Source organism: Acanthopagrus latus, chromosome 13 (assembly GCF_904848185.1).
Source record: "Acanthopagrus latus isolate v.2019 chromosome 13, fAcaLat1.1, whole genome shotgun sequence".
Taxonomy (NCBI): domain Eukaryota; kingdom Metazoa; phylum Chordata; class Actinopteri; order Spariformes; family Sparidae; genus Acanthopagrus; species Acanthopagrus latus.
Window position 1 is genome coordinate 19,537,918 of NC_051051.1, and position 26,145 is coordinate 19,564,062.

At 42.2% G+C, this 26,145-nt stretch overlaps 2 protein-coding genes across 4 annotated transcripts; one reads left to right on the forward strand and one right to left on the reverse strand.

Moving 5' to 3' along the window:
• The first annotated feature begins 112 nt into the window (after positions 1–112).
• Positions 113–15,716, forward strand: mybbp1a (MYB binding protein (P160) 1a). Of its 3 annotated transcripts, none has more exons than XM_037120361.1 (27): positions 113–393; positions 878–973; positions 1,358–1,441; positions 1,547–1,621; positions 3,087–3,194; positions 3,398–3,588; positions 3,990–4,157; positions 4,391–4,508; positions 5,635–5,924; positions 6,035–6,145; positions 6,230–6,355; positions 6,559–6,765; positions 7,034–7,142; positions 7,335–7,428; positions 8,132–8,295; positions 8,607–8,717; positions 8,930–9,121; positions 9,489–9,662; positions 9,843–10,000; positions 10,465–10,599; positions 10,980–11,058; positions 11,608–11,739; positions 11,837–11,905; positions 12,873–12,986; positions 14,614–14,715; positions 14,819–14,943; positions 15,144–15,716. In XM_037120361.1, the coding sequence occupies exons 1-27, from the start codon at positions 217–219 to the stop codon at positions 15,487–15,489; spliced, it is 3,855 nt and encodes a 1,284-aa protein (XP_036976256.1). In that variant the 5' UTR covers positions 113–216; the 3' UTR covers positions 15,490–15,716. The 3 variants fall into 3 exon arrangements, with proteins under 3 accessions (XP_036976256.1, XP_036976257.1, XP_036976258.1); XM_037120362.1 differs by having other exon boundaries at positions 8,135–8,295; positions 15,144–15,489; XM_037120363.1 differs by having other exon boundaries at positions 8,141–8,295; positions 15,144–15,489.
• Positions 15,717–22,517: 6,801 nt separating this feature from the next.
• On the reverse strand, positions 22,518–24,988 carry LOC119031298 (uncharacterized protein C11orf87 homolog). Its single transcript, XM_037119671.1, has 2 exons — positions 24,391–24,988; positions 22,518–24,037 (listed from the first exon to the last, which is right to left on the reverse strand). Exon 2 carries the CDS (start codon positions 23,959–23,961, stop codon positions 23,539–23,541), a length of 423 nt encoding a protein of 140 aa, XP_036975566.1. The 5' UTR covers positions 23,962–24,037; positions 24,391–24,988; the 3' UTR covers positions 22,518–23,538.
• Positions 24,989–26,145: the final 1,157 nt, after the last annotated feature.

Genomic DNA, 26,145 nt, shown 5'->3' on the forward strand with positions numbered 1-26,145 from the left:
CTACAGCGGTCGTCGGGGACGTTAAACGTCATCATAACGTCATCATATCGACTCACTAGTTCATTTTTTTTTTTTCTCATTCGTATTGTTCGATAAAGTTTTCTGTGACTGAAGAAAAAAAAAAGCGGAAATGTTGACCCGGAAGCAGAAGCTTGCGCAGCGAGGCACGTTTTTCTCCTGTAGCAGCATGGACTGCAGTCGCGGTTGTGTGATCAGATGTCTGTAGAGATGGTGGAGGTCTCAGTGAAAGCAGCCGCGCCGGCCCGGCCGGCCGGGGTCCTGCAGCAGAACCGCGTCTTTCTCGACTTCTTCTGGGACTTGGCTAAACCGGATCAGGAGGTTCGGTTGAAGGCGATAGAAGACCTCATCAAGTACCTGAAAACCAACAACAAGGTGAGCCACTCTGAGATCAGTGTCTGTCACTGAGATGTTGAAACCCAGCATGGTTATCTTATGAAGCTGGGACGGAAACAGCAACAGGAGCAGTTGTGGTATTTATTTGTAGCTGTTTACTAGCTTAAATACGAGCAGCAAAGCTACACTAGACATATTCAGTGTTACCCAAAAGAGTCTTGCTCGCAATTCTTTGCTGAAGTTGATAAAAATGTGTTTGACACCTAAATTCACTATACTTAAAGTAATCTTTGTGCAGAATGGGCCCTGTCAGTGTTGTTATCAATGTGCGATGCAGGGGTTTTCAAGGGGGAAGTTACTCTATACAAACACAGTGATGTGATCTATATCAAAACTTGACACCCTCCAACCAATCAGAATCAAGTACATATCCACAGCTTTGTATCATTCTATGAAAAGAGGTTTTACTGTACGCAGCCGTGTCTCTGCATCATTTTGTGGTCCCTCTCTCTGTGAACTGCAGGCAGATGAGTTGGAATACACGTTTAAAAGGCTGGTGGATGGACTGGCTCACATCCGAGAGGCTGCCAGGCCTGGATTCAGCCTGGCACTGGGACAGGTGAGTGGAGACAACTACCAAAGCCACTTTAACCCAGTCTAACCATCATCACATTTCTTGCTGACTTGTATTTACACTATGGGGTCTAAAGGTCGGACACCACATTTGAAAATCTCTGATATTGTCACGTAAACCTGGAATCAGAGAGTAAATGAATCTCTGAGAAGTCAAATTGTTGACAGTACATGTCTCGAGGCATGCAGGGAAAAGACTAGGTTGCACTCATGTATGTAACATCTATTGGTATAGAAAAACGCATGATATTTAGAACAATATCTACATTTTTGTAACAACATCAAGATTATGAATCCACTTAAATAATAAGGATTTAATCAGCTAAAATTGTACTCTGGCTTGAGCATGACATGAGTTTTTGTTTTTCAGGTCCTGAGTGCCTTTGAAGACATCTCTTTGCAGACTGTACTCAACAGAATCAAAGAAAAGCACAATTTGCAGACGGTGAAAAAGGTGAGTATGTACAGTGTTTTTCTCCCTCAGCTCTAAAAGCTTTACGAATGAGCTGTGTCAATGTCGAAGTTTTCCCTTTTTTTTTTTTTTTTTTTTTTTTTTCAGAAACTGGTCAGAAGTGCATTGTTTGGAAACTTGTTTGGCGTCCTTGCTCTTCATCAGTCTGGCCGCATCTCTACGGTGAGTATCAAAACAAATCTCTGGACTGACTGCTGTTAAATTGCTTTGCGGGTAATGTAATATATAGGCTCTTTGCTTTGAGAAAAGAGTGTGTGCAATAAAAGAGACATTGTCTCTGGTTCTGCATCACCTTGTTTAATTAAACTTTCTATTGTGAGTCTGACAGTGGTAAAGAAGGGGGGATACAAAATGACATTCCTTATTCTTTTCTAAAAATGTATTCTCAAGTTACGCTCAGGTTAATATGAGCCTTCAGCAGTCTGAGGAAAAGGAAGGAAGCCCATACAGAAATGTAATAATAGCATCAAGAACATGTTTATAGTTGGACTAAGACATTTATGAGCTCTTAAAAGAAACATGTTATCGGTGTATGACCGCTTCAGAATATTGATGAAGGGTCAAGCTTAGTCAACTGTTTAAAAAGTGAATTGTTGACTCTTAATAACTGCATAATAAAGTCTGTATTTATCGTAATAAAGCAACAAAGATCTTGGTAAAGATTTAATAATGACGTGATAGGTAAGTTAGTTAAATGACTTGCTATCATGATGCTATTACTCATGCATTAATATTCATATTCCTGCTAATTTAGAGAGACTTATAAGGGCCTTATTACAGATTAATTCATGCTTATTACAAGGACAGTAGTATAAAGTCCTTGTCACAATGACTTGGCTCCACATCAAATAGGGATGCACCGATCCGACTCTTTCAGTCCTGATACCAATGCCTGGGATTTGTGTATTTGTCGATACCCGACACTGATCTGATACCGTCGTTGAATTAATAACAAACTGTGTACCGGTCTCGGAAAAATACTTGTGCGATGGAAGAGAATCCCTTGTTCCAGTAGGTGACGGAATCCCTCATCTTCAACAACTGACACTGGTTGAGCATCTCAAACAATGAATTCTAAAACTGTCTGTGTTATTGCCAATGCTTTCAAGCACTTGTTGAAGTGCGTCTGCCAAAGTTAGTTGCTGGGCTGTACTGTCTCCTGCTCCTTTGATTTTGTTGAGCTGCAGGAATTCGGCGTGCTCCTTAGCATGGTGCTTTTGGATGTGCTTTATTAGATTGATAGTGTTGTACTTTGCAGTGCTACCACCACCTCTCGAAACATTTACTTTGCAGACATTGCAAACCGCCGCCAAACTAGTTGGCGTGGCAAGCGTGAAATACCTCCAACTCTCCCAGCATGCGACACACGTGCTACTGATGAATGACGTAGGATGTGCTGCGATGGAGGGGGAAAATTTAAAATTTTAGCGGCTATTTTGTCAATATCGGGGCCGATATCCGATCTTAACATCGGATCCTTGCACCCCTAACATAACAAAGGCCTTGACGAGTCTCTGCATTAGCAAGGTCCTCCGGGATTACAGTATGTCTCTCCCCATGCTGCCAGTGAACAGACTGTGTGTGTATTTGTCTTGTGATCTCTGAGCGCTGTCTTATGTTTCTTCAGGAGCCGCAGGTGGTGCTGGGATGTGTGCAGCTCCTCCAGAGCCTCAGCCAGCACAGGCAACACCTGAAGGACCTGCCCACCAAGACCATGACAGACATCCTCAATGAGGTGACGGCTGCTGCACAGATGCACCTTTAATCTTACAGGGGTCATATATCTCTCATAATAATATATACACATACAGTTTTAATTTGAACTTTTACCTAAATCCAAAATTTTGCTTTTTTTTTTTTTCTTCATCTCTGAAATGTTAAAAACACATCCAGCCATTTCGTTCTAAAACAAATGCATGCGTATGTCTTGTCCATCAGATCTCAGAGGAGGTGTTTGAGGAGGTCCTTCTCAGCGCCCTGCAAACTGACCTGGCGTCAGCCTTCAGTACACCGGAGCAGCTGCAGCTGCTGCTGGTGGCGCTGCAGCGCTTCCCACAAACCCTCAAGCCCAAGAAACTCAAGAAGCTGCTGGGCTCCACAACCATCATCAACGCAGACAACATCCCTAAGTAAGAACACTGGGATTGGCTTGTTTGTGGGCTGGGAGTATGCTCGGATTAAAACATGTCAGTATTTCAAAAGAAAAAATATGTCACATAGGTTTGGGAAGATGGTAAACTGAAAAAAGTAATGATATAAATTGCCTTTTATATTACCAATTTTGATGTGATGTCCAGATAGCTTGAAAGTGCTTAAAAGGTGCTTGAATTTTGCTGCACCAGCACAAGCTTTCCCTCACACACGCTCTTTTACTTTAGCTTTTTGAATATACCCTTAACTTTTGTTATTAGTTTCTATTCATCTACGTGAACTCAGCTCATCCTACACTTATTCAAACTATACACCGGTTTCCTAGCTACATCTAGCTCCAGAGTTGAAAATCTAAGCGACGTGTGCTGTTGTGTGGCAGATTGACGGAGGTAATGAAGATGGCCGCCCAGTCAGTGAAGAAGGAGTGCGTCCTTCCAGCGGTGGTCCTGGACCTCCTGAAGCTCTCTCTCAAGGAAGACAGCTTCCAGCTCTTCTGGAATAACGCCATCATCAACGGCATGTTGAAGGAGCAGCCAGGGCCAGCACAGTGAGCACTCAGGCCTTCACAGAGGGAACGGGGGGGGATTGTAACATACAGAGCTCAGAGTTCAAATTGTTGTTCGAGTCCTCTTGTTGCAATCGTGATTTAGAATTATGTATAATCGCAGAAATGCTGTCTTTCTCCTTTGATTCGATTGATTGTTATATTTTAAATCCCATTTTCCAGTCTTGTTTCTGGTTGACTACACTTGGGTTAACATCTTCCCCTCACTGTCTCAGTTACCTGAGCTTCCGTCTGCTGGGAAGTGCCCTGCCTCTCCTGTCTCTGGCCCAGCTGAAGGAGGTGTTGTCTGGAGAGGCGATGACGCTCTACGGGGAGCACGTGGTGTCTGCTCAGGTCAGTCTCGTCCACGGTGCACATCAGGTTACACTCTTCAACAGGGAGGATCTGAGACAGCTTTGGCATAGGTTAACATGAAACCAATTGTGTCTGTTTGTTTACAAAATGTTTTTTTTGTTTTATGTGTGTTATTTTGCAGTCTGTCATATCATGATAAATGCAGAGTTGATATAACCATGGCCTTTTATTAGGTTAATATTCAAGACAGGTTTTTTGTTCTAATTTTCAATCTTCCATGGTTAGTGTGAACTGAAAATATACTTTACCTCTTGTCTTGCTAAATTAAGTGTAATGTCCATTTCCACTGCACCAATTCACAATGTTGAATGAAACTTGATTCATATCAACACTGAATCTTTATATTAATAGACTTGCAGTTTTGCCTTTTTAAAGGTAAAAATATTGATCAGTATCAATATTCAATATTGATCCAGCATTCAGCAAAGAGGAAATAGTTTTGTTAATAGATACTCAGAAGAACCCCTTTTAAATGGCTTTGTTAAATGCTTAATCATATAATGGTAACTTATATCAATTTGTAACAACTTGTGGGTTTCCATGTTATGAAAAATCTTTCATTTTTCATGATATGGAGGTGGCTGTGACAACTGATTTTGGTGCAGATGCTCTGCAGCTTCTTTCAGAAGTGGAGAAGCCATGACGTTCTGATGAATGAGCTCAAAAACAAATGAAATGTCTTCACAGAATGTTCACAGCCTGGCAACCAAAAGGTTCATCCTATAAATGGCTTATAATGGCTTGCTATAACATTTTCAATCACATGTATTATATCTATAGAGGGTTACTTACAAAATAGTTGTATCAAAAAGCTCCAATCTATATAATGTATCTGCAGGGAAATTGGATTATTTGAGGTTGGTGTTTTTTATTTCTGAATTAACTTTGCACAGAAAGCGTGGTGATTGGTCTGCCAGTTTCATAGAATTACTGTAGGTATTAAACAAAACGACATACTCTCATTAGAGCTTTAATTGTCACTTATTGCGACTGTATCAGTATTAATAAAAGTGATTGAGTTATCTATTTATAGGGGTGTTGTCTCATCCTTGGTCAGTCTGTGCAATTCTTGAATGGGTCTCATCCATTTCCTTTTCTCTTCCAGAAACCGGACCGCTTCAAACTGGCCCCAGAGATGGACACCTACGTGTCGGACTTCTTGCAGGCCTGCCAGGATCCCGACAAACAGCTGGCAGTGATGGTGGGCTTCTCCTCGCTAACCAACCAGGGCTACCCCGTTGTGCCGTCGGTGTGGAGGGTGGTGCAGCACCTGCAGCCGGTAGCTCTGCAGCGCTACGTGGACTGGCTGAAGAAGATGTTCCTGCAGCCTGAGCTGGACAAACTGCTGGACTTTAGCACTCGCAAGCAGAAGGACAATCAGGAAGGAAAGGAACAGTGAGTGTCTATGATCTGTCTGAGAATCTCAACTCTGGTCTGCTGACCCTGAAAAGGAAGGTGATGGGATGGAAGCTAGATGACTGTAACTGTTGATTGTCCTTACTCAGGAAGGAGAACTCCATATTCCGCCTGAGGAAGTGGACTGTTGCTCGGCTCTCCTCCATCATTGATAACCACCAAGTGAAGAGGCAGGAGGATCTCATCATGGACATCGCCAGGTGAGATCTACCGTAGTTGCGCAGTGTCCAAGTCTTGATGTTTGATGAATAGATGGCCATCAGCTGGTGTTGTTTCTCTTCCAGGTTTGTTTTCTTCCACGCTTTCTTCAGTGCCAAGAAGGCTTCAGCCGACATCCCAGAGACAACCGAGAAGCTTTCTGTCCCACTGGATGATAGAACAAGAGGAGTGCTCATCAATTCTTTCTTTGGGTGAGAGAGTCAATCTTTTCTATTCTGGCTCCAGCTTGCTCCTCAATAACAGCCACTGATTATTGTTATTCCTCTTAGCCTTGGTTAATAGCAAGATTAAAGATGACATTAGAAGACGGAGGCAAGTCCGGAACCCTCTTTTGTCCAAAAGGCTGTTTAGTTGTCTCGTTGTAACACTATTTGTCTTTCTGTCCTCCCTCCAGGCTCCTCCTGTCCATGCACCACCTGCCGCAGACGGAAGACTCTTCTGAAGACGCCGCCGTCAACCAAAAGCGGCCGCTGGGTGTAACAGCCGATGGCACCATGTGGATCTACCACCTGGTCCAGTACGCCCAAGTCCTGCTTAGCCAGCCAAAACACGCCCAGAGCAGCAAGCCCTTCAGCCCTGAGCAGAGACAGGCCTGGGACAGGTAGGACAACAGAATCTCCTCCAGCCACATAGATAGCAATATAGGTCTAAGAAATAAGTTAGTTTATTACAACTTATATCTTGTTTTGTTAGCTTATAACACTGAACTTTGCAAATGATTTTTTATATATATATATATATATATATATATATTTTTTTTTTTTTTTTTTTTTTTTTTTGTTACTTAACATGTTCAACAAACAAGATACATTTTGAATGAACACAACTTTCACCTCGTATCAAGCTCCTTTACACACATGTTCCTACAGTATGCTGGAGTCGGTGTCAAACCTGAAGAAGAAGGCAAAGAAAGGCCCTACTGCAGAAAACACAGCCTTCCAGCAGCTCTTCCTGTTGGTCGGCATGCACTTCTTCAAGGTACAGCATACCTGAAGAGTCATGATATACAGTAGTATCACTGCTTTTATTTAAAAATCGCTGCCTTGATGTTGCTGTTGTGTTTGTAATGAATACTGCAGTTTAATCTCAAACTGCCAACCTGGGAACACCATCTGCTGACACAACTGAAACATTGCCATGTGCCATTGACGACTGTATGTTCTCCCGAAGGCCCCTGAAGAGCTGCTGGACATCATGAAGGACCTGCAGAGCTGTGTGGACAAAGCTCAGGAGAAGAAGGCCAAGAAGAAAAGGAAGAAAACAGGTGAGGCCCCTCACGCGATGGTGATGACGCTGTCTCCATCATCCTTTCATGTCTCATAAATCGCAAGTGGTTTGCAGTTGAGACAAGCATGTCATCTCCTCTAACTGAGGTGCGACAGATAAGTCTCCTTCAATGATCTGTCATTCTGCTCATTTTTGACACTTTGGAAATGAATTTGTGTAGTAACCAGTATAGTGTGGTTTAATTTAGTTGTATTGTTTTAGAGTTGCTCAGTGATGTAAAAACCCTTGAACACATCCGTTAACTCTAAAAACACAGCATGAAGAGACAGTTTTGTTCGCCAGTGAAGAACATAAGATGTGGTTGAAAGCTCCATAAAGTGAGTAAATAAACCTTGAACCTCGGCGCTCAAACTTCGATTTTAGCTATTCTTTTACTCACATTTTCATAAATTAAAAATGGAGATAGTTAAAGTCACACTAAGCAATTTTCTTTAGATTATCAATCGATCACTGAAAATTGTGTGTGATGGGGGTTGTTTTTATTTACAAACCCACTTAGCTGAGCAGTTCCCCTTAAATCTAGAGGTCTTTTTTTTTTTTTTTTTAAGCATCTTTCAACCCATTGATTTGAGTTTATATCTACTAAATGTCCTGTTTTGTCTGTTCTGATCATGTCGTGTTTGGCTGCCTTTACAATGGTCAAAAAACATTGACTGCTGACTTAAAATGTGTGAATGTGTGTGTCACAGAGCAGGGGGAGGAGCCTGAGTGGGTGGAGGTGATGGTGGACATCCTGTTGTCCCTGCTGTCCCAGCCAAGCCGACATATCCGACAGGTCTGCAAAACGGTCTTCTCCTCCATCTGCCCCAACGTTACTGCAGCAGCCCTCACCGCCATCTTAGATGTAAGTAACACATAGAGTGTCATTCATTGTCTGACAGTAAAGCAAAGCCAATTTTAACACTGTGGAAGTGGATTAAGTTATGTCTTTAAATCTGTGATCTTAAAACATCATTTTAGTTAGAAATTGGCCCAAGCGTGAGTCCACTTACTTCACATGTCTCCCCTACACAACCAGATCACAGTAGAACATAGAGGGATGGATGCATTTCTTGCACTAACAACTTGTAATTGTATTCAAAGTCACTTGATCATGTCTTTTGCAGTGGGAGCTTTGTAAGTGATTGTAATGATGGTGTTTTGGGTTCTGTGAAGGTCCTGGACCCAGAGAAGGATGAAGAGGACAGCGCTGTGGTCGTCACTGATGACAACAAAACCCAGAAGAAACCAGACGAGGAAGATGACGAAGACGATGAGGAGATGGAGGTCCGTTCTTGTTTTACATATTTACTTTGTCATCTCCACAATAACATTGGCTTATACATTGTGTAACGTTCTACCCAGACCCCATATGCTCAGCCTTTTATTTACTGATACCACAATAAATCCTTATTGTCAAAGTCAAGCTTTTGTTCTGTTTCTGAGGAAACCTTTGACACCGAAATCCTAAAATGTGCGGGGTTTTTCTTCTCTGCCAGGATGAAAAGTCTGACGGATCAGACGATGAGGAGGACGACGATGATGATGAGGACGACGATGAGGACGAAGATGATGAAGATGGGGACGACAATGAAGCGATGGAGGAGGAAGAGGAGGCGATGGAGGAGGGAGAGGTGGACCAAAGCTTCCGTTTGGAGCTGATGAAGGTCCTGCAGCAGCAGAACGCTCTGGTGGGTTTTCGGATTTTCAGCAGGTCCTTTTGTCAGCAGTTTGTGTGTACAATTATAAGCATGCTAACAAGCTAAAATAAGATGGTGATCATTGTTAACATTATACCAGCAACATAAGGTTTTAGCATTGTCATTCAGAGCTTGTTAGCATTTAGCTTGAAGCACTCTTTTGTCTGTGTGCAGCATCATAGAGCTGCTTAAAGCTAGAAAGCTAGAATTTAATCATGTCTCTCACATAGAGAGGCTTTCGATGAGGTTAACAGAAGCATGTTTGTCAGATCCACGCTCACCAGCCAAAATCAGGCCACGGCAGAAAAGGCAGCATTCCATTGTGGTTAAATCCTTTGTTGTTCTGCCCATTATTCAGGCAACAGAGGAGGACGGCAGTGATGATGAAGATCTGGATGATGAAGCCATGATGGAGCTGGATAAGAGCCTGGCTGCACTGTTCTCAGAGCAGAAGAAAAAGACTCAGGCCAAGAAGGACGAAAAGACGAAAATACAGAAAGAGAAGACGCTGGTCCGAGACTTTAAGATCAAGGTACCTTATCCTCAGTCTGTTCTCTGAACTTGTAAACACTGTGGAAAATACGTTTGTTTGCTTAGTCCAGAGTATAAACACACGGAAAAAAAAACAGCTCCATCAAAAGTCGAAATCATACACCTTCTACTCCAAAAAAAGATGTCTCACTCCCTAGTTTGTCTTTTCCTGATGTTGTAGGTGTTGGACCTGGTCGAGGTGTTCGTGGCCCGGCAGGCTGGCAGTCCTCTTGTGCTGGGTTTGGTTGAGCCTCTGCTCAACATCATCGACCGAGGAATGAGCTCCGACAGCGACCAGCAGGAGCAGGACTTCCTCCGCCGAGCTGCCGACATCTTCAGGTAATGCGCTGTAACAGACACTCGTTCCAGATTGTGTCCAGCACTGTGATGTCCCCTGCTCAGATGTTTACCAGCATTTTTCAAATTAAAAGCATTAGGCTGTCCAGACCCTACTGACAACGAACCAAGTGGAATAAAAATGTTCACTTAATAGCTGTCATTGTGGGAGACGTTGCAAGTCTGTCTGCCTTATGGTCATTTTTCAAGCAGTTATTGCATCGATATGATTAACACTTTTGATCATACAGGTTATAGATTAGCTGGATCAGACAAAAACAACAGACCACCTTCTGTAACTCTCTTTAACCTACAATCTGACATTAACACCCATCATACACATCTTCCAATAGGGTTTAGTGCTGTCAGACTCAACTACAGCCTACACGATAGATGGTGTTGGCAAATATTGATTAAATCTTGGAATTAATGTTTATGTTACGTGTGTGTGTGTGTGATTTTTCCAGGAACCAGCTGTGCAGGTCTAAGGTTTACTGCAGGACTGTTGGTGACAGACAGGGGGAGCTCCATGACCTGCTGGACAAACTCATGACTAAAACCCAGAAACTATCAGACTCCTCCGTCTCCCTCTACTACTTCAGGTACAACTCACTTTCGCGGGATGTATATCGACAGAGGAAATGGACGGTAATATTCATAACATGACTGATAATATCAGTCAGGACTACTTTAACTGGAAATAAGAGAATCCTTTGCGATAACACTTAAACTTACTTTTATGTCTGCCAGATCCTACAAAATCACAGTGTCGATTCTCTGACTGAATATTTCAGCGTCTCAAGCTTTAAATGAACCATCATATCCAGAAACCGATTGAGCAGATTGAGTTTTTGTTTTCTCTGCAGGATGTTGAAGCTTTCCATCGTTCTGGTCTGCACTGACTCGAAAGCCTGTTTGTCAGCTGTCCAAATATTGTGCCTTCGGTTATTTTATGTTTCGCTGACGCTGAACTGTCTTGCAGTGCTTCTCTGTACGTGGTGAAAGTGCTGCGAGGAGCCCCACCTGCTGAGACCAAAGACGACAAGGCGGAAGCAATTGACGTACGTTTTTTTTCACACGCTGATTAATTTGTCACCTGATAAGATCATTGGTAGTTAGTCAGGAAAGAGTAAAACACCAAAAATATCAATGCAGTGCTTGTGTCCTAACGATGCTATGTGTGAGTTGAAGCTGCCACAGATAGAGACACAGGTCAGACTGAACTTTTCTTTTGTTCCTAAGTCACAGGGCTGTTCAATAGACAGGTGGTGATTAAATATTTACATGGTATGCCATTGTTACTGTTGCATTGTCCAGCTCTGCACCAGATAAATTCCAGGTCTGTCTCTGTCTTTTACTGGGTCAGAAAGTGGGTCAGTCCTGAAAACCTGGCCCCCTTTCAGAGTGTCTTCCTCACTAAAATGTATTGCTTTTTAGATAGTTGAGGTTTCCTTGAGGTCTTTTTCAGAGCAAAATTGCCAAACATTTAGTCCCTTAAATGTGAATGTTTGCTCTTTTGTTATCCTTCTATGCTCTTCTTACATTCACTCTGTTGTTAAAGAGTATGGTTCCTGATGTGTTGTTTGATCTTTCGCGGTGTGCGCGTGCAGTTGAGGTTCATGGGAAATGTGGACGTGGATCGGGTCTCCGCCGTCTTCAGAGAGGCGCTGAGCTCCTTCCTGAGCAAGAGGAAGAGCCCTCTGACCACACAGATGTTCACAGACTTGTTCAACAGATTCCCAGTGAGTACAACAATACATCTCAGATGTACAGAAGTTCAGGTCATCAACGGTATGTCTCTGCTGGCACTATCTAATTGAGCTTGTGTTCTACCTCCAGGTTTTGTGCGTGAACCTCTTGGATGCAGCGACACAGCACATCACATCTGCGGTCCGAGTGCACCAACAGGTAAAGATCTATCGCCCTTTTCCACAGCAGGAACCGTTAATTCAGAGAAATCCTGTCTTGCAACTGAGAGAGAAAAAAAGGAGGAATTGAATTAAAAGCTAAGCTTGATTTAGTGTCAGTGCCTCTGCTAAAAAAAATTACCCACGAAGACATCAAAGTTGCGCAAGTGTAAATTAAACATAACACAGTTGGTATTGTGGTCTCCAAAGGTAATGTTTCGGATAAATCTGTCATTTTAAATCCTGTCATTTTCCTGGTAAAGATAGAACATGTCGGTCAGTGCAGCAGAGTGGAACATTTATATGTTTATAATAGTTTTTTGACTCCACTGGAGCTCAGTGGCACTGAATAATATATAAGTTCATGGACACACCGACAACACTTGTTAGTAGGTTGAGTTCTGGCCACCTTAAACCTAGACTGTCTCCTAGTACACACCTAGCCTATTAAATGTGAAACTCGACAAGACATAACCTTACTGGTCATGTTTGGGCAGCTGTATAAAAGGCAAACTACTGAATCAGTCCCTCTTCTGGCAGTATTATGCACCAAACTACCAGAAACACAACTAAGCCCCTAGTCTTGCATTAAGTCAAATAACTGGGTTGAATCAGCTTTAACTTGTAAGTTGTGAGATCTATCCACCATTAGCTACAAAAGAGGCTTTTGGTATGTGATGAAAATAGATGACATTACATATTGGCCAAAACTATTTAATGCAGACCTAACACGCTCCGCCAAATCAAATCTCGGTAAATCACTTCCAACTGTCCGCCCAAACTGCACCACCACGGCAGCTGAGTCATAACAACCTGTCAGTTATCAGTAATTATTTGAATACTTTTGACAAACACAACAGAGAACATCCTCCCTCCATCGCAGCTGCCAGATAATCATTTAATCCCAGCCTTTTCTGCTATTATGTACGTCAGACTTCCCGTTGATGGACATTGTTCTGTGTGTTCAGGGCCAGGCGTGTGTGCTGGTGTTGCGGGCGATGCAGAGCAGGGATGTTCAGCAGCTGCTGAGTGGCGCTCCATGGACGGAGCTCTGTGTGAAGGTTACGGGTCAGCTGGCAACGGTAGGTCGACGCGGCTCTGCATATCAGTCGCATCACAGATTAACACTGAGCACTCTCGTGTGTAAATATCACTGAATAGATTGGAGCTGCATTTACACACAAGAATTTAAGAAATTGAATCAGTTGTTGAGGTAATTTTTATAGCAATACAACAGCTTGAATACCTTCCTTTCCTATACCCAATTTCAGGGTATCTGCATATATTAATGCAGTACCACTGCTCTCTCTTTCCTAATTAAAGTTAAGTAAACCTCTGAACAGATTAAATATAATTTTCTCCATCTAAGGTTGCATGAGGCTATAACTACATGTCAGTTTTTCACTAAAATCTGGGATGTTCATGCACAAACACCCTTTAGGCTTGTGCAGATTTTAATTATTTTGTTCTAGGGGGTTTGTGAAATTGCGTTCTGCATTGATAAACGATGATTAGAGGCATTGCTGCACTCACTGTCCTCTGTGTCTTCAGGACAGCTGAGGGTAAAGACATGCATACCAGTAATTACATGCTCCTGTAATTCTTCACCAAACCACCTCACCTCTGTGTTGCCCCATCTTTTTCCTCCTACACACAAATGGACCTTCCAAACAACACTTTTGCAGTCGCCAAAAAAAATTGTTGTTAATGAGAAGTAATGATGGTGCCGCTCTCCTTTTTTCTTTTTTAGAGATTTTTAAAGCATATTAAAAAAAACACAGTTTCATCCAGGCAATGTTTCACAATGTCTGTGGTAGAAAATGCTGAATCACTGTTAAATCATCTGTTGCATAACTCAAAAGGGGCACTGCAACCTTTGACGCGAGAGGGGGTGTACACTGTCCCGTCATAAAAATCCAAATGACCCCTAAAGACCTTCGAGTGTCTTTTTTTTTTTTGTTTGTTTTTTTTTTTTTTGAGATTTGCTCAGGTGAAATTGGCTTTGACTGGATTTGTGTTTTTAAAAGAAGATAAGATAGCTAACCAGCGCCACAATCATCCATCTTTATGACCTCTTTCTCACAGCAGTCTGGGTATTTCTGAGCTGCTGGAGACGGGGATTAGTGAATTGACTCTGGGCAGCTTCTATCGTGTGGATACTGTTTCCTAAATGTATTCATTTAAAGGTGCACTATGTAGTTTTCAGGAAGGAATTTTAATCTGTGGAGAAAGTGTTTTATGTATAAGTAAATTAGATAAACAAACTCTTTTTGTTGTCATGACTGAATAAACAAACCGCCATTAAAGGAAAACACAATTTCATATCGTTTTACTTTGTTTCTACGTGGCGGGCCCTGCCACCTTTTTCAGCTTTAAAAAGTGTTCTCGGGACCTTGTTTTCCTCTGAGAACAGCTTGTTCAATCAGTTATGGACATATCATATATAATGTTGTAAATATTAGAATTCTGAGTTTGAATGTCTTCTCTAAAACTACATAATGCCCCTTTTAAGATAACCAAAATGACCGTTTCTTTATACATCACAACTTACCTTAACTCCACCTATTAAACGTTTACTGTGTAAGCATATAATAAATTATCTGCAACACACATAAATATAGTTTTACGCTGATATAAGTAATCATCACTTTAGTTGATGAAAAGAACAACATGGATGGCAGTCTAACCCCCGGCATTTTCTCCTCTCAGAGTCTTCAGCAGGTCGGTGAAACAGAGAGCAAGGTGATAAAGGAGAAGGTGTTGAAAACCCTGGAGCTCTGTCAGTTCCTTGTCAAGCATGTTCACCAGCAGGTAGGTGGACTGATGACTGTGATGATAAAAACATGAGAGGTTACTGGTAGATGTGGTTTCAGTCCAGACTAAAGTCTGTGCTTCTCTTATCTGTGCTGTGTAGAAGCTGTCTGTGGACCTGGAGCCCCTTAAGAAAGTCCTGCAGTCCCTCACCAGCGTGATCACTTTCAAGAAGACCGGGAAGCTAGAGGACACCTACTGGGCCGTGATGAAACACTTCGGAGTCACGTGAGTTGATATGTCCGCGTCTCTGGAGTAACGAGCTCTGGAGGAGACTCTCATGCAGTGTTCGCATGCACGTAATGAAACAGGGAGGAATCCGGTCACACAGATTATAACCAGGTTCATTTTAAACGCATGTGAACGAGCAGCATTGTATTGAAGCCATTTTGTTGACCTTTTATTTGTTTTCATTCTGACATTCACAGGAAACCCAAAGTTGAAAAGACGAAGCCTGACAAGAACGCTGAGCAACAGCAAGTTTCCAAGAAGAAGAAAGGTTTTCTACCGGAAACCAAAAAGCGTAAAAAGCGCAAGAATCCTGTTTTAGAGCCAGCAGGAGAAAAGCTGACGTCCACAGACAAACCGGGAGCAGACAAAGGACAAGCCAAAAAGAAACATGACAAGAAGACAAAACAGAAACGACAGGCCGATGGCGCGACTGCTTCTCAGCCCAGCCCAGCCAAGAAAAGCAAAACACTGTCTGAGAACAAGCAGGCCAAGAAGAAGAAGAAGAAACCTAAACAGAAGAAAGAAGGAGGAGGGAAAATGTAAAGTGGACATTTCTATTTAAATGTTAATTTCTTTTTAAAGAGGCTGCGTTTGGTCTGTTGATTTTCTACTGTCCCTGGTTCAAAAGAAGATTGTTTTGTTTCAGTATGAGATATTATTATACATATTGAAAACTAAATGTGTGAGAAGTGAATTGATACGGATTATTTTTCTAACATGTGACTATTGATTAGAAAAACAATAAATTAATTTCTCTTCTTGAAAATCCATCACAACACTGCTCCTACTTAAGCCTCTGAACTTATATACGTCTTGAGTCACAGGTAACGTACAAGTCGGGTGCTTAAAAAAGGCAAGTCAAGTCAAAGAAAAATCCATCTTACCTTTTATTATCAATAGCATTGAGACAAGGTATTGGAACCTGTCAAATAATGTTATCGACCAATTTATTTAGTCAGTTCAAAAGGTATTACAAAGAGTCATGAATAAACACTCCCACAGGTCATTCCCAACCTACCGACGGAATGTAAAACTCCTCTTGTGTGTTTGACAAGTCGGATCGAACTTTGCCTTTCATGATCACTTCCTTCAGACCACTTTTTGCAATTAATAGGATGGTCTCTATTTTTAAGGTTGATAAGTCCCCTGTCACAGCCAGGATCTGAAAATACCATGACTTTAGTGTCCTCACTTCTGGCTCCAGTCCTAAGATTGGTCCCCAACCCTCTTTGTAAAAGATCTTCTGAGGGTTTGCTTTAAACTTGCCTGATACAGGATAAACAGGTAAAATACGCTGCTTAGCATCTTCGTAATGTGGTAAACACAGAAAGACCAGTCATTGTTAAGTGTAAAATGAACATGCACTCAGCAAAAATACAAACAGGACTTCACAGGACTTGTTTTTATACATAATTTCTCTTCAGTGTTGAGCGCCAGTTTGTTAAAAAGCCTTGTAAGTGAGCACGGGCAGGTGTGGCATATCAAGAGCCTGATTAATGGACGTGATGATTAGCATTGTGCAATTTGGTTTTTGGGGAAAACATCTACAGGGCACAGAAATATGGATGTTTATGTCTTGATATGCCACATCTTTCCTGACAGTCGGATGGATGGGTCATGATGGCAGTGGAGGAGTGCTTACTTACAAGGATTTCGTAATCTGAGATAAACATTTTGGATTGTTTACAGTAAAAAACAATGTAGCGGGACTTTTATCTGAGAATGCGTTGCCTTTTTAGTAATAGAGGTGAGGCAAAAATGTAATTTGTCACTGAATGGCATCTTGTCTAGACCTGCCGGGCATTATGTTCATCATGACTAGACTGAACCATTACTGAAAGATCTGGGAGGACGTGAGTCTGAAGTCACCTCTCTGCGACACAGTACCCATTACATAACGTTACATAACATTCTTATTAGGAAAAATGTCACTGTCCTCAGCACAAGATTTGATGTTGCAAGCCTTTGTGCTGCACACTACAGTGAGCAATCGCATAGAACCCTAATTCAGCTGTCAGAAAGAAGACGCAGTGTCCCACAAATGGATTACTATACAGGACGTGAAGGTATGCGGCAATAAATCTACAGGAATGCCATGCGGCCGGCAGCCCCATCCATCAGTTCTCTCATCTCAAAGCCCCTCTCCACTTCAGGAGCTTCCAGTGGTGGGTATCAACAGGAACCATCTCACATCCAACAGAAATTAGCCACTGTATACTGCCTGCCCAGCACCAAACTGTAGCTGTTAGCAGCTACATGGAGAACATAGTGGAGCATTTAGCAGCTTCAAAGTTATTTCACTCAGAAGTTGGTGGAGACCAAAAAAGGACATTAAAGGGTAAGTCCTCCCAAAAATTCATTTTCAGAGTTCACAGCAGTTGGGGAATTTTTGAAGTCCACAAAACATGTTTAGAGCTTCACAGCAAAACAACTGATGTAGAGGAGGATTTCTTATAAACCCTCAGCTCTGCAGACGCCCTGATAACCTGAATTGATTTGAAAAGACATCATATACACCCCTTTCTAAGCTGAAATCATCGCTGTAGCTGTTAAGCTAAAAGTGTTACCATGCTCCATCTGAAGTGGGAGCACGATCGTGACCTCGCATTGAGGGTGTAACATATTTTAAAATCAACTTGGGATCTCATGGCTTCTGAACCTTAGATTACAGCAGGCTAGCTGTATGAAGCCATTAAATTTACATAATACTTAATACAGATAGAAAGCTTCACCTGACTTTCCATCAGAATGAGAGTGAGTAACTAATCACTGAATTTTCCTTTGTGTGAGAACATATCTTTACAAGTAGAGTGAACATTGAACTTGGATAATTGCAAACATAACTCCGAATGGTTGATAATGTTGCTTCAGATCTGCTTGATGTGTGAATAAACCACAGTTTGCCTACAAGTTCACCTTGGCACTGCACTCTGGCGGCCAATCATTTGATTCATGCAAAGTTGATCCTTTTATAGTAACACTTAAATCAAATTGTAATTAAACTAGCTGTCATGGTCCCAAAGTATGATATCGGATGACTTGGGACCCCTGCGACATTCCCTCTGGCACCAACATAAGGTTAAAACCTCTTTTCACCTCTAGTGAAAAAGAAATATCAAAATCTTAACTTGCGGCTTGCCATGAAATTGACACAATCATGTTCGACAAGTGATGTGTTATACATTTTTTGTAATGCCATGAGCTTTGCTTACATCTTGGAGCCAAAATTTTAACTTTGTGCAAGAAATAACTAGAAAGTTGGATGTTGGTTATTTACATCTGGCAGCAAGGACCACCAACATCATTAGGAGCCTTAATCCATCCATCAATTAGTTGTTGAGATTTTTTTGCTGTGGATCACAGAAATGGACCAACTGACATGCAGACTGAAATTCCCATCCCAAGGGCCACACTTAAGTTAGCTTTGGCCAAATATACTAAGGAATATAATGAGACACTGAGAGCAGAAGGACTGTGAATGTATCAGACGGCACAACAAAGGATCACATTCAAGAAGTTCAAAAGTGAAGTTCTCACCTCAGAAAAATGATTCAAGCTTGAAACAAGGCTGATTTGTTATGCCTTCTTTGGCTTACAAAGCAGAGGAGGTACTTGTCTGAGTTCCTGGCTCTGTACCCTAACAGCCACAGCTTGAACCTGCAGTAATGACGCCTATAAACAGACACTGGTGGTGACAAATCATCCACCTCGAACCCTGACAGCAGGGGTGAGAATCGGAGCAGTGGTGTCCTCTCTTCCTGACAGTGAACTGTCACTTGTCATCACGCTGAGTTGAGATATAGAGCACAGAAGCAATCTACTAATGCAGCTCAGTGGAATAATAAGAGTGAGCTGTAAAGTCGAGGGCAAGGTCTCATCAATATGAGAAAGATGTGACTGAATGCATGCCTGATTCATCCATTCACTTTACAAAATGTTTTCCTTCCATTGGATTCATGCTGTTAAACATGGACTGTGAATGATTCCAATATATGCTCAAGTGTACCATCAAGTGTTTACCATTTTAGTGTTTTGCCTTTACTCATGTTGCTTCATGTTGTTTTTGTTAAAGTTTGCCCCTTTGGAGTCTGATGCTGCACAGCAGGCAGGTTGGCAGGCTGCTGGCAGGGTGTTAATTTTGTATTGAGTGCAACCGGAAACCCACTAATTAGTGCACCCAGTAGTTTACTTGCCAGGCCTTGTAAGAACAATCTGAGTTGAGTTCTGCCATGCTCACTTCCTTGGAGGAGGCCCAAATCTGCATGCCTCAAACAGTCCGATTCTTCTGTTAAACACCTGCTGTCCGGAAATCTTCTTGTTCCTGAAGTAATAATTTAAAGGGCCATATCTATTTTCATCCGTGTTTGTTCCCACTGTCTCTACATTTTATAATTATGCTGGTCTTTTCCAAAGCAAGATGAACTAATGTCTGTCTGTCTGTTTAACAAAGACAATGTAGAAGTGAGAGATGAACCATGCCAAGGATTGCCAACTCAACCAAGTTTCAATTGTCTGCAAATTGATCTTCATACATCCAAGAAATGAAAGCAAATCAATGATTTTTTGTAAGATTGAAAAAATGCATTCATTGGAATTCATTGGAAGTAAAAACAAAAAACAGTGACTACAACAGATGTAGTTCAACAGATTAGATTCAAGTGTGGTTAAAAAACTGATCTTGAGGGTGGCACTAGCGGAGAGGCAAGAAGAGTTGATAACTAAGAACTTTAATAAACCAGGTTTCTTTCACCACTTGTGACCACAAATGCTCATCAAATCCAACCACAGCTCTTCCTTTTAGATGTGGTCCTTCTTAAAAGTTCACATATCGTACTAATTGTAGACCAGTTGCCTAAGTCAACACACAATTTACACACAGCAATAATTTCGCTTTATTAAACAGCCTCAGAGGACCAAATCAACTCACTGGCCGATATCCCTTGAAAAGCCTATCTGCAGCAGTGAGGAGCAGACCTCCAGAGACAACAAAACCCGGAAAACTGGCCTCATTAATTCTAAATTAGGCTATACACAATAACTAGGCTATTCCCAGAGCAAACTTAAATCCCACAAAATTATCTGTCTCCCTCTTTATACTGTAGCTCTCTATGAGTGACAGTAAATAATAACAGTTGTTACTCATTTATCCCAACCAATGATCTCCATCATGTTATGCATTCTAAAGTCATGATCTCCGTCACTGATAACCACTGCCACTACTACCACACCCAAACACTTACTTCTGACCTCCATCACTTGATAACCATGACCTCTAACAATTCCTAGCCATTGACCTTCGATTTCTAGCTATCGATCCTCACTTACTCCCAACAATGATCCTCATCCATTCTTAGCCACCGACCTTCATGGACTACTATTCAACCCCTCCATTGATTCCTCAGTGGCTAAATATATCCCTAGCCATGGATACCCTTCGATCACTGGTAATTGACAACCACTGACATCCATCCATCTTTACTAACCACTGACCTCCATCTCTTCTTGGCAATGCATCATTAATTCTAACCTTCATCTATTCCTAGTGACCTCCATTAATTTCTACCCATTTCTAGCCACTGATCTTCATCGGTTCCTAGCCATTGACCTCCATCAGTTCTTAGCCAAAGACCTCCCTCCATTCCCAGATGCTAACCCCCCTCCATTTCTATTCACTGACCTTCATCCTTTTCAAGCCATTGACCCTCATTCATTCTTAGTCACTGACTTTCATCCATTCTTAGCCTTTGACCTCTACAAACTACTAGTCAGCAATGTCCCTCCAATCCTGCCACTGACTCCTATCCTTTCCCTGACCACTGACCTTCATTTTTTTCAGCCATGCACCACTGACATTGATATTCATCCATTCCTACTTCCGCTGCCACTGACCAACCATTTCTACATCAAATTCTGGCCATTGAGCTTCATCCATTCCTAGCCACTTAACCTCCACCCATCTCTAGCAACTTACTGCCGCTGACTTCAATCCATTTTTAGCCACTGAACTCAATTGATACCTCCATCCATCCCTTGCAACTTATTGCCGCTGACTTCAATCCATTTTTAGCCACTGAACTCAATTGATTGCTCGCCACATAAACTCATCCATTCCTTGCCACTTACCTCAGTCCAACCCAAGCAAGTTACCGCTGCTGACTTCCACCCATTTCTACTCATTAACCTCTACTGATTCCTAGCCATTAAAATTCATCCATACTTAACAGCCCTACACCACAGACCTCTATTCATTTGTCCATTCACAGACTTCCTTTGATACCATACTGATCATCCATTCATTCCTAACCCCCTAACCTTTGTCCAGTCCTATCCTTTAACCTCAGTTCATACCTAGCTACTTACTGCTGCTGACTTCCATCCATTCCTAGCCATTGACCCCCGTCCTCATTCCTAGCCACTGGCCTCCACCCTTTCATCCATCGCTAAGTGTCAATATCCATCTATTCCCCATTGACCTCCATCCACCCCTAATCACTCACATCCATTTTGCCACTGACAGCCACAGAGCTTCATCCCTCATCCTGTTTCACCAGAAAGAGATGTTTCACCTCCCCCAGTAAATAAAACTCAACTCCACCCTTAGCAGATGGAAAAAGTGTCTCACAGCCTGGTCAAATGGAAAGTGGGAGCATTTCCACAGGATGGCTGGAAGGCAGAGGGATTTTAATTGCATCTGGTGAGGACTGTACCTGCTCTCGGTTGCTTAGAATTACATCATTTACAAGACACTCATGTCTGTTCCATTCTATCCCTACATTTGTTTTTTTGTATGCTAAAAACATGTTTGATATTCTGGATCCAAAATCTATAAATTGTTCTGGTGAAAAAACATATGTTTGAATATAGAATGCATTAGTCATCTTTCACTGGCTCGCTTCCAAGTTCCCTGCAAAGATGAATGGTTTCATTCTGTTGCACTTATGCCAATGAGATAAGATAGACAGGCAGTCTGTCAGTGCATCTCCCAGGGCTGGAGCTTTGCCAAAGGCTGCTTCATATTCCCAGGCCTTTTCTTGCCGGGGACAATTAGGAACATGGTGTCCTGGTACCTGGCCAACACACTGACTGATGCTGATTCACTTCCACTGACCTCCAATATGACAGCCTGTGGAACCATTACAGGAATATGTTGAGATTAAGAATGGTACTTCTATGGATAACCTTCATGTCAATAAATCACACTGAAAGATTGATGGGGTCTATACGGTAGATTTTGTTCTCCAAGCTGTGGATCTGATTGTGTATTCTACAGAGAGTGCATGCTGTTCACATGTTTCCATATAGCTTAGAGATTGTGGAAGCATGACATGGTTCTCTAGTAGCTAAATGGTCTTGATGTAGGAGAGACTGCAAATTCAATGGATCTCTCTTAGGAAGGTAATTTGGAATGGGTGACGAAATGGAAATCCATGTAAACATTTGCATAGCATCAAATGTCACCTATACTGTATAACATCAGCTGAATGGTTCAAATTCTTACTGTGTGGCTGCGCATTTCCTTGAGTATTAGCATTCCAAAGACTATGTTTAAGGTAACTGACACATTCAAAGGATTAACATAAAGTATTTATTTATAAACTTCGAATATTACATATTTTCCTTTGATAAGGCAGGTTATATGAACTCCAGAAAGATGATGTTACTGTAAAACATTCCAGCTCTCATAATGGCATACATTTACAGTGAATTCATATGATAAATGACACATAATAATTTCTATTAGGCCCACTATGATACATTATGGAGAATGAAAAGAAGACTGGCTTGAGCTGAAAACCTATGCTGGAAGGATTCTCAGTTTATTACATGTCAGAGAATACATTAGCTATAAATACTTGAAAAGGAAAATACCGTATTAGCGCTAAAACTTACTATCTGACACATTGAAGGAAACAATCATATGTGCATAACTACAGCAAAAAAGTCTTGCATTCTGTCAGGCTAACTAGAGCTACCTACAGATGTCTAGCAGACATTGGAGGACAGTACTTTATGCAAATATGCTAAGTCACTTAATTCAAGGAAAAAAGACTACGCATACAAATAAGCCATTTCTACAGCCTATATGCAGCTTTGCACTGCCTAACAGCACCACAACATCCATTATAGTCTAACTACATACTGGTAGTGTGTCAGAGGACATGCCAAGGAAGATCAGCGAGCCATTATGGTCTGTGTTGTGTCACCAACTCTTAAATAATTTAACACAACCGCGTGTCACATCCCGAGGAGGGTTTAAAGTTTAAACATCTTTGAGGTTTAAACAACGTTTTAGGCTGGGGAAGAGGAAGAGGTCCAAAAGTCAAAGCAGGCAAATACTTTATACAGTTCCATAAGGAATTACCGGTTGGCTAAATACTAGTGTATTAGGAAGGTGTGCGGCCGCATAGCTATCCTATGTGCCACTGTAGTACTAGTGTTACCTCTAGGCCGACTATTCTGCTCAGTATTCTGCATTTTTTTTCTTACTAATTTTAAGTCATCTACAAGCAGCAGAGATCGATGTGGGAGTTCTTTGTGCCTTATTGCTTTTCCTGTTTATTCCACAGTCTCATTCCCTGAAGTTGCACTGAGTTAACAGTCAAGAGGAACCGTCTGGGTGTCCTCCGCCGCCTCGGGGACGTCCCCGCTCTCTGCGCTCTGGCAGGACAGCTTGGTCTCCTCACATCTCACCGGCCGGACGATGACGCACGGCCTCGCGGGCTCTCCGCCGCCGCGCGCCGGGTTGCGACTGTCGCGCTCGTATTCCTCCTGCGCGCGCTGGATCTTCCTGTTCCGGAGCTTCCTCTTGTGGAAGTGGAAGGTTGCCAGGGAAACGAGGACGATCCCCACGAGCACGGCCACCAGAACGAGGAGCGCGAGGGTGGAGGAGAACGGGGGGAAGATGCTGAGCTGCTCCGCGCAGGTGCCGTTGTTGGCCTGGAGGAGCCCGTGGCAGCGGCGCACCGGCACCGACAGCCCCGCGGCCTCGGAGGTTCTGGCTGTCATCCGGTCCATGTCGTCTCTCTGACCCCAGTACCCTTCGTGCTCACCGGGCTCAGCGCGGTGACACCGGCCCGCGCATGTGGTTTACCTGCACCGAAAAGAAGACACATGAGCTCCAAACCAGAAACTCATTAACCGCTCCCGCCTGCGTTCATCTCACCAAATCTCGAACAATTAACACGGAAAATGGGCACTAGTTGACAGCAAATCACACTGATGATAGAGCGCGGCGATTTTCCGCCTGGAAAACAGACGCTGCTGTGAATGTAAAATGGGGTAGAAGTCGGGATAATACATCATCTATTGTAATGTGGAGGCCTCCCAACATGAAGCCATTCCTTCCTACACCAGCAGCGTTTTAGGACAAGAATGGTCAGAGGATGATGTCTGCATCTGCTCAAATCTCATGGCACTGTGTCGAAATAAAAGGAGGATCCTTACCTGATGAAACAGTCAGTGCAGGGAACAGTCCGTGAGTGCAGAGCCGATAATTGTAAATGGGAATACAGGATCACGGTGACGCATTTCATACAATGAGATGCTGCTGCTGCTGCTGCTGCTGAGCTCCGATCACTCAGGGCGCTTTGACTGCCGCAATCCGCTCGGTGTGCATCCAGGAGAGCGCTGAATACTACAAATAACGAGAAAATCCCTCAGTATGCTTCAAAGTAGGGTTTTTAAAAAAAATGCGATTAGACTAGAGATGTGGTGAGGTTTTCCCTGGAAAAGCGTCCCTCCTCCGGTCGTCCGCTGCTCCACTCAGCATCTGAATGAAGAGCTGCAGCTGCATTAAAGGTCCCGTATACCAGTCAGCTGGCAGGGCTGCTTTTTTTTTTTTTTTTTTTTACTTCAAATGTAGTCTATGATTCATCCACACCAGAGTACCACGGTTCCCCCCTAATCAGTATAGGTTTTGCCAATACATGCACATTAGTTTAAATGAAACCGTGCATACACACTGAGGTAATGAGTTTTAATTTTAGACCCTGGTCGGTAACAACTGGTGTCCCTGAGGGGTGTGGTCTCTCAAATGCTGCAAACCTACATGATTTGAAGTGTTTAAGCCTCATTATGAGGGGTGTAAATAAACTCAAGCTGCCATGCACTCATTTGGGTGTAACTAGCTGTAGGAGGTATGTGTTAGGTTAATTATCAGCATTTATTCCAGAATGTCAGGCAAGAAAAGTTGGTATAAATGCTTATTTTTAGACAACACGCCTACATCTCTACCCTGTGGAGACATGAAGCTTAAGAGGTATGCATTCAGATGCATATCTAGCACAGATATGCTGCTGAAAATTGCTTGAAATTTTGATCAAACCAGTCCATGACAATGTTCATTAACGTCCATTAAAGCAGTGTCTGCCAAGCGATTAAAACAGGTTCAACAGGGGTCTGACTCTGACATCAGTTTGATGTGAATTATTCAAGTTTTATGTCAAATGAAAGCAGTCAGCCCTTCACAATATGTCAGCCTTTAATGAACTCCATTCAAAAAAGACCACTGTGATGTTCGATGTTCGACACTTCCTTTCAGACCAAACTTTGAGTTCTCGGTAAATGATGGTGACGAACCAACATTGTGTGTTGCCATGCATTCATTTGGGTGAAAGTAACTGTAAGAGGTTTGTGTTAGGTTAATTATTAGCATTTTTTCCAGAATGAGAGATGAGAAAAGTTGGTATAAAGGCCTCTTTTTAGACATCACACCTAAATCTTGAAATTTTGATTAAACCAGTCCATCACAATGTCCATTAACATCCTTGAAAGCCGTATCTGCCTGGCAATTAAAGAAGATTCTATAGGGGCCTGACTCTGAGCTAATTTACATCTGTTTAATATTAACAAAACTGTTCATTTGATTCATTCATTTCACAAAATCTCCACCTTTATTGAACTCCATTCAAAAAAGTGATGATTTCTTATAAACACTTAAAGACCACTGTGATGTTTGCCACTTCTTTTTAGACCAGATTTCGATTCCTTGGTGAATGATGCTGATGAGTGATGAAACAAAATCAAGTCTTTAAGCCTTATTTTGAGGAGTGTGAATTAACTCAAGCTACCATGCATTCTTTTGGACCAGATTAACTGTAGGAGGTATGTGTTAGGTTCTTTAAAAAGTTGGTATAAAGGCCTGTTTTTAGACCTCACACCTACACCTCCACTCTATAGAGGCATATATTTTCAGAGCCA

Bases quoted from the DNA above. Each gene is read 5' to 3' on its own strand.
- mybbp1a (XM_037120361.1), top strand. From the start codon at position 217: ATGTCTGTAGAGATGGTGGAGGTCTCAGTGAAAGCAGCCGCGCCGGCC. The intron at 1,622-3,086 runs GTGAGTATCAAA...ATGTTTCTTCAG, and splicing joins AGTCTGGCCGCATCTCTACG to GAGCCGCAGGTGGTGCTGGG. The intron at 4,158-4,390 runs GTGAGCACTCAG...TCACTGTCTCAG, and splicing joins GAGCAGCCAGGGCCAGCACA to TTACCTGAGCTTCCGTCTGC.
- LOC119031298 (XM_037119671.1), bottom strand. From the start codon at position 23,961: ATGGACCGGATGACAGCCAGAACCTCCGAGGCCGCGGGGCTGTCGGTG.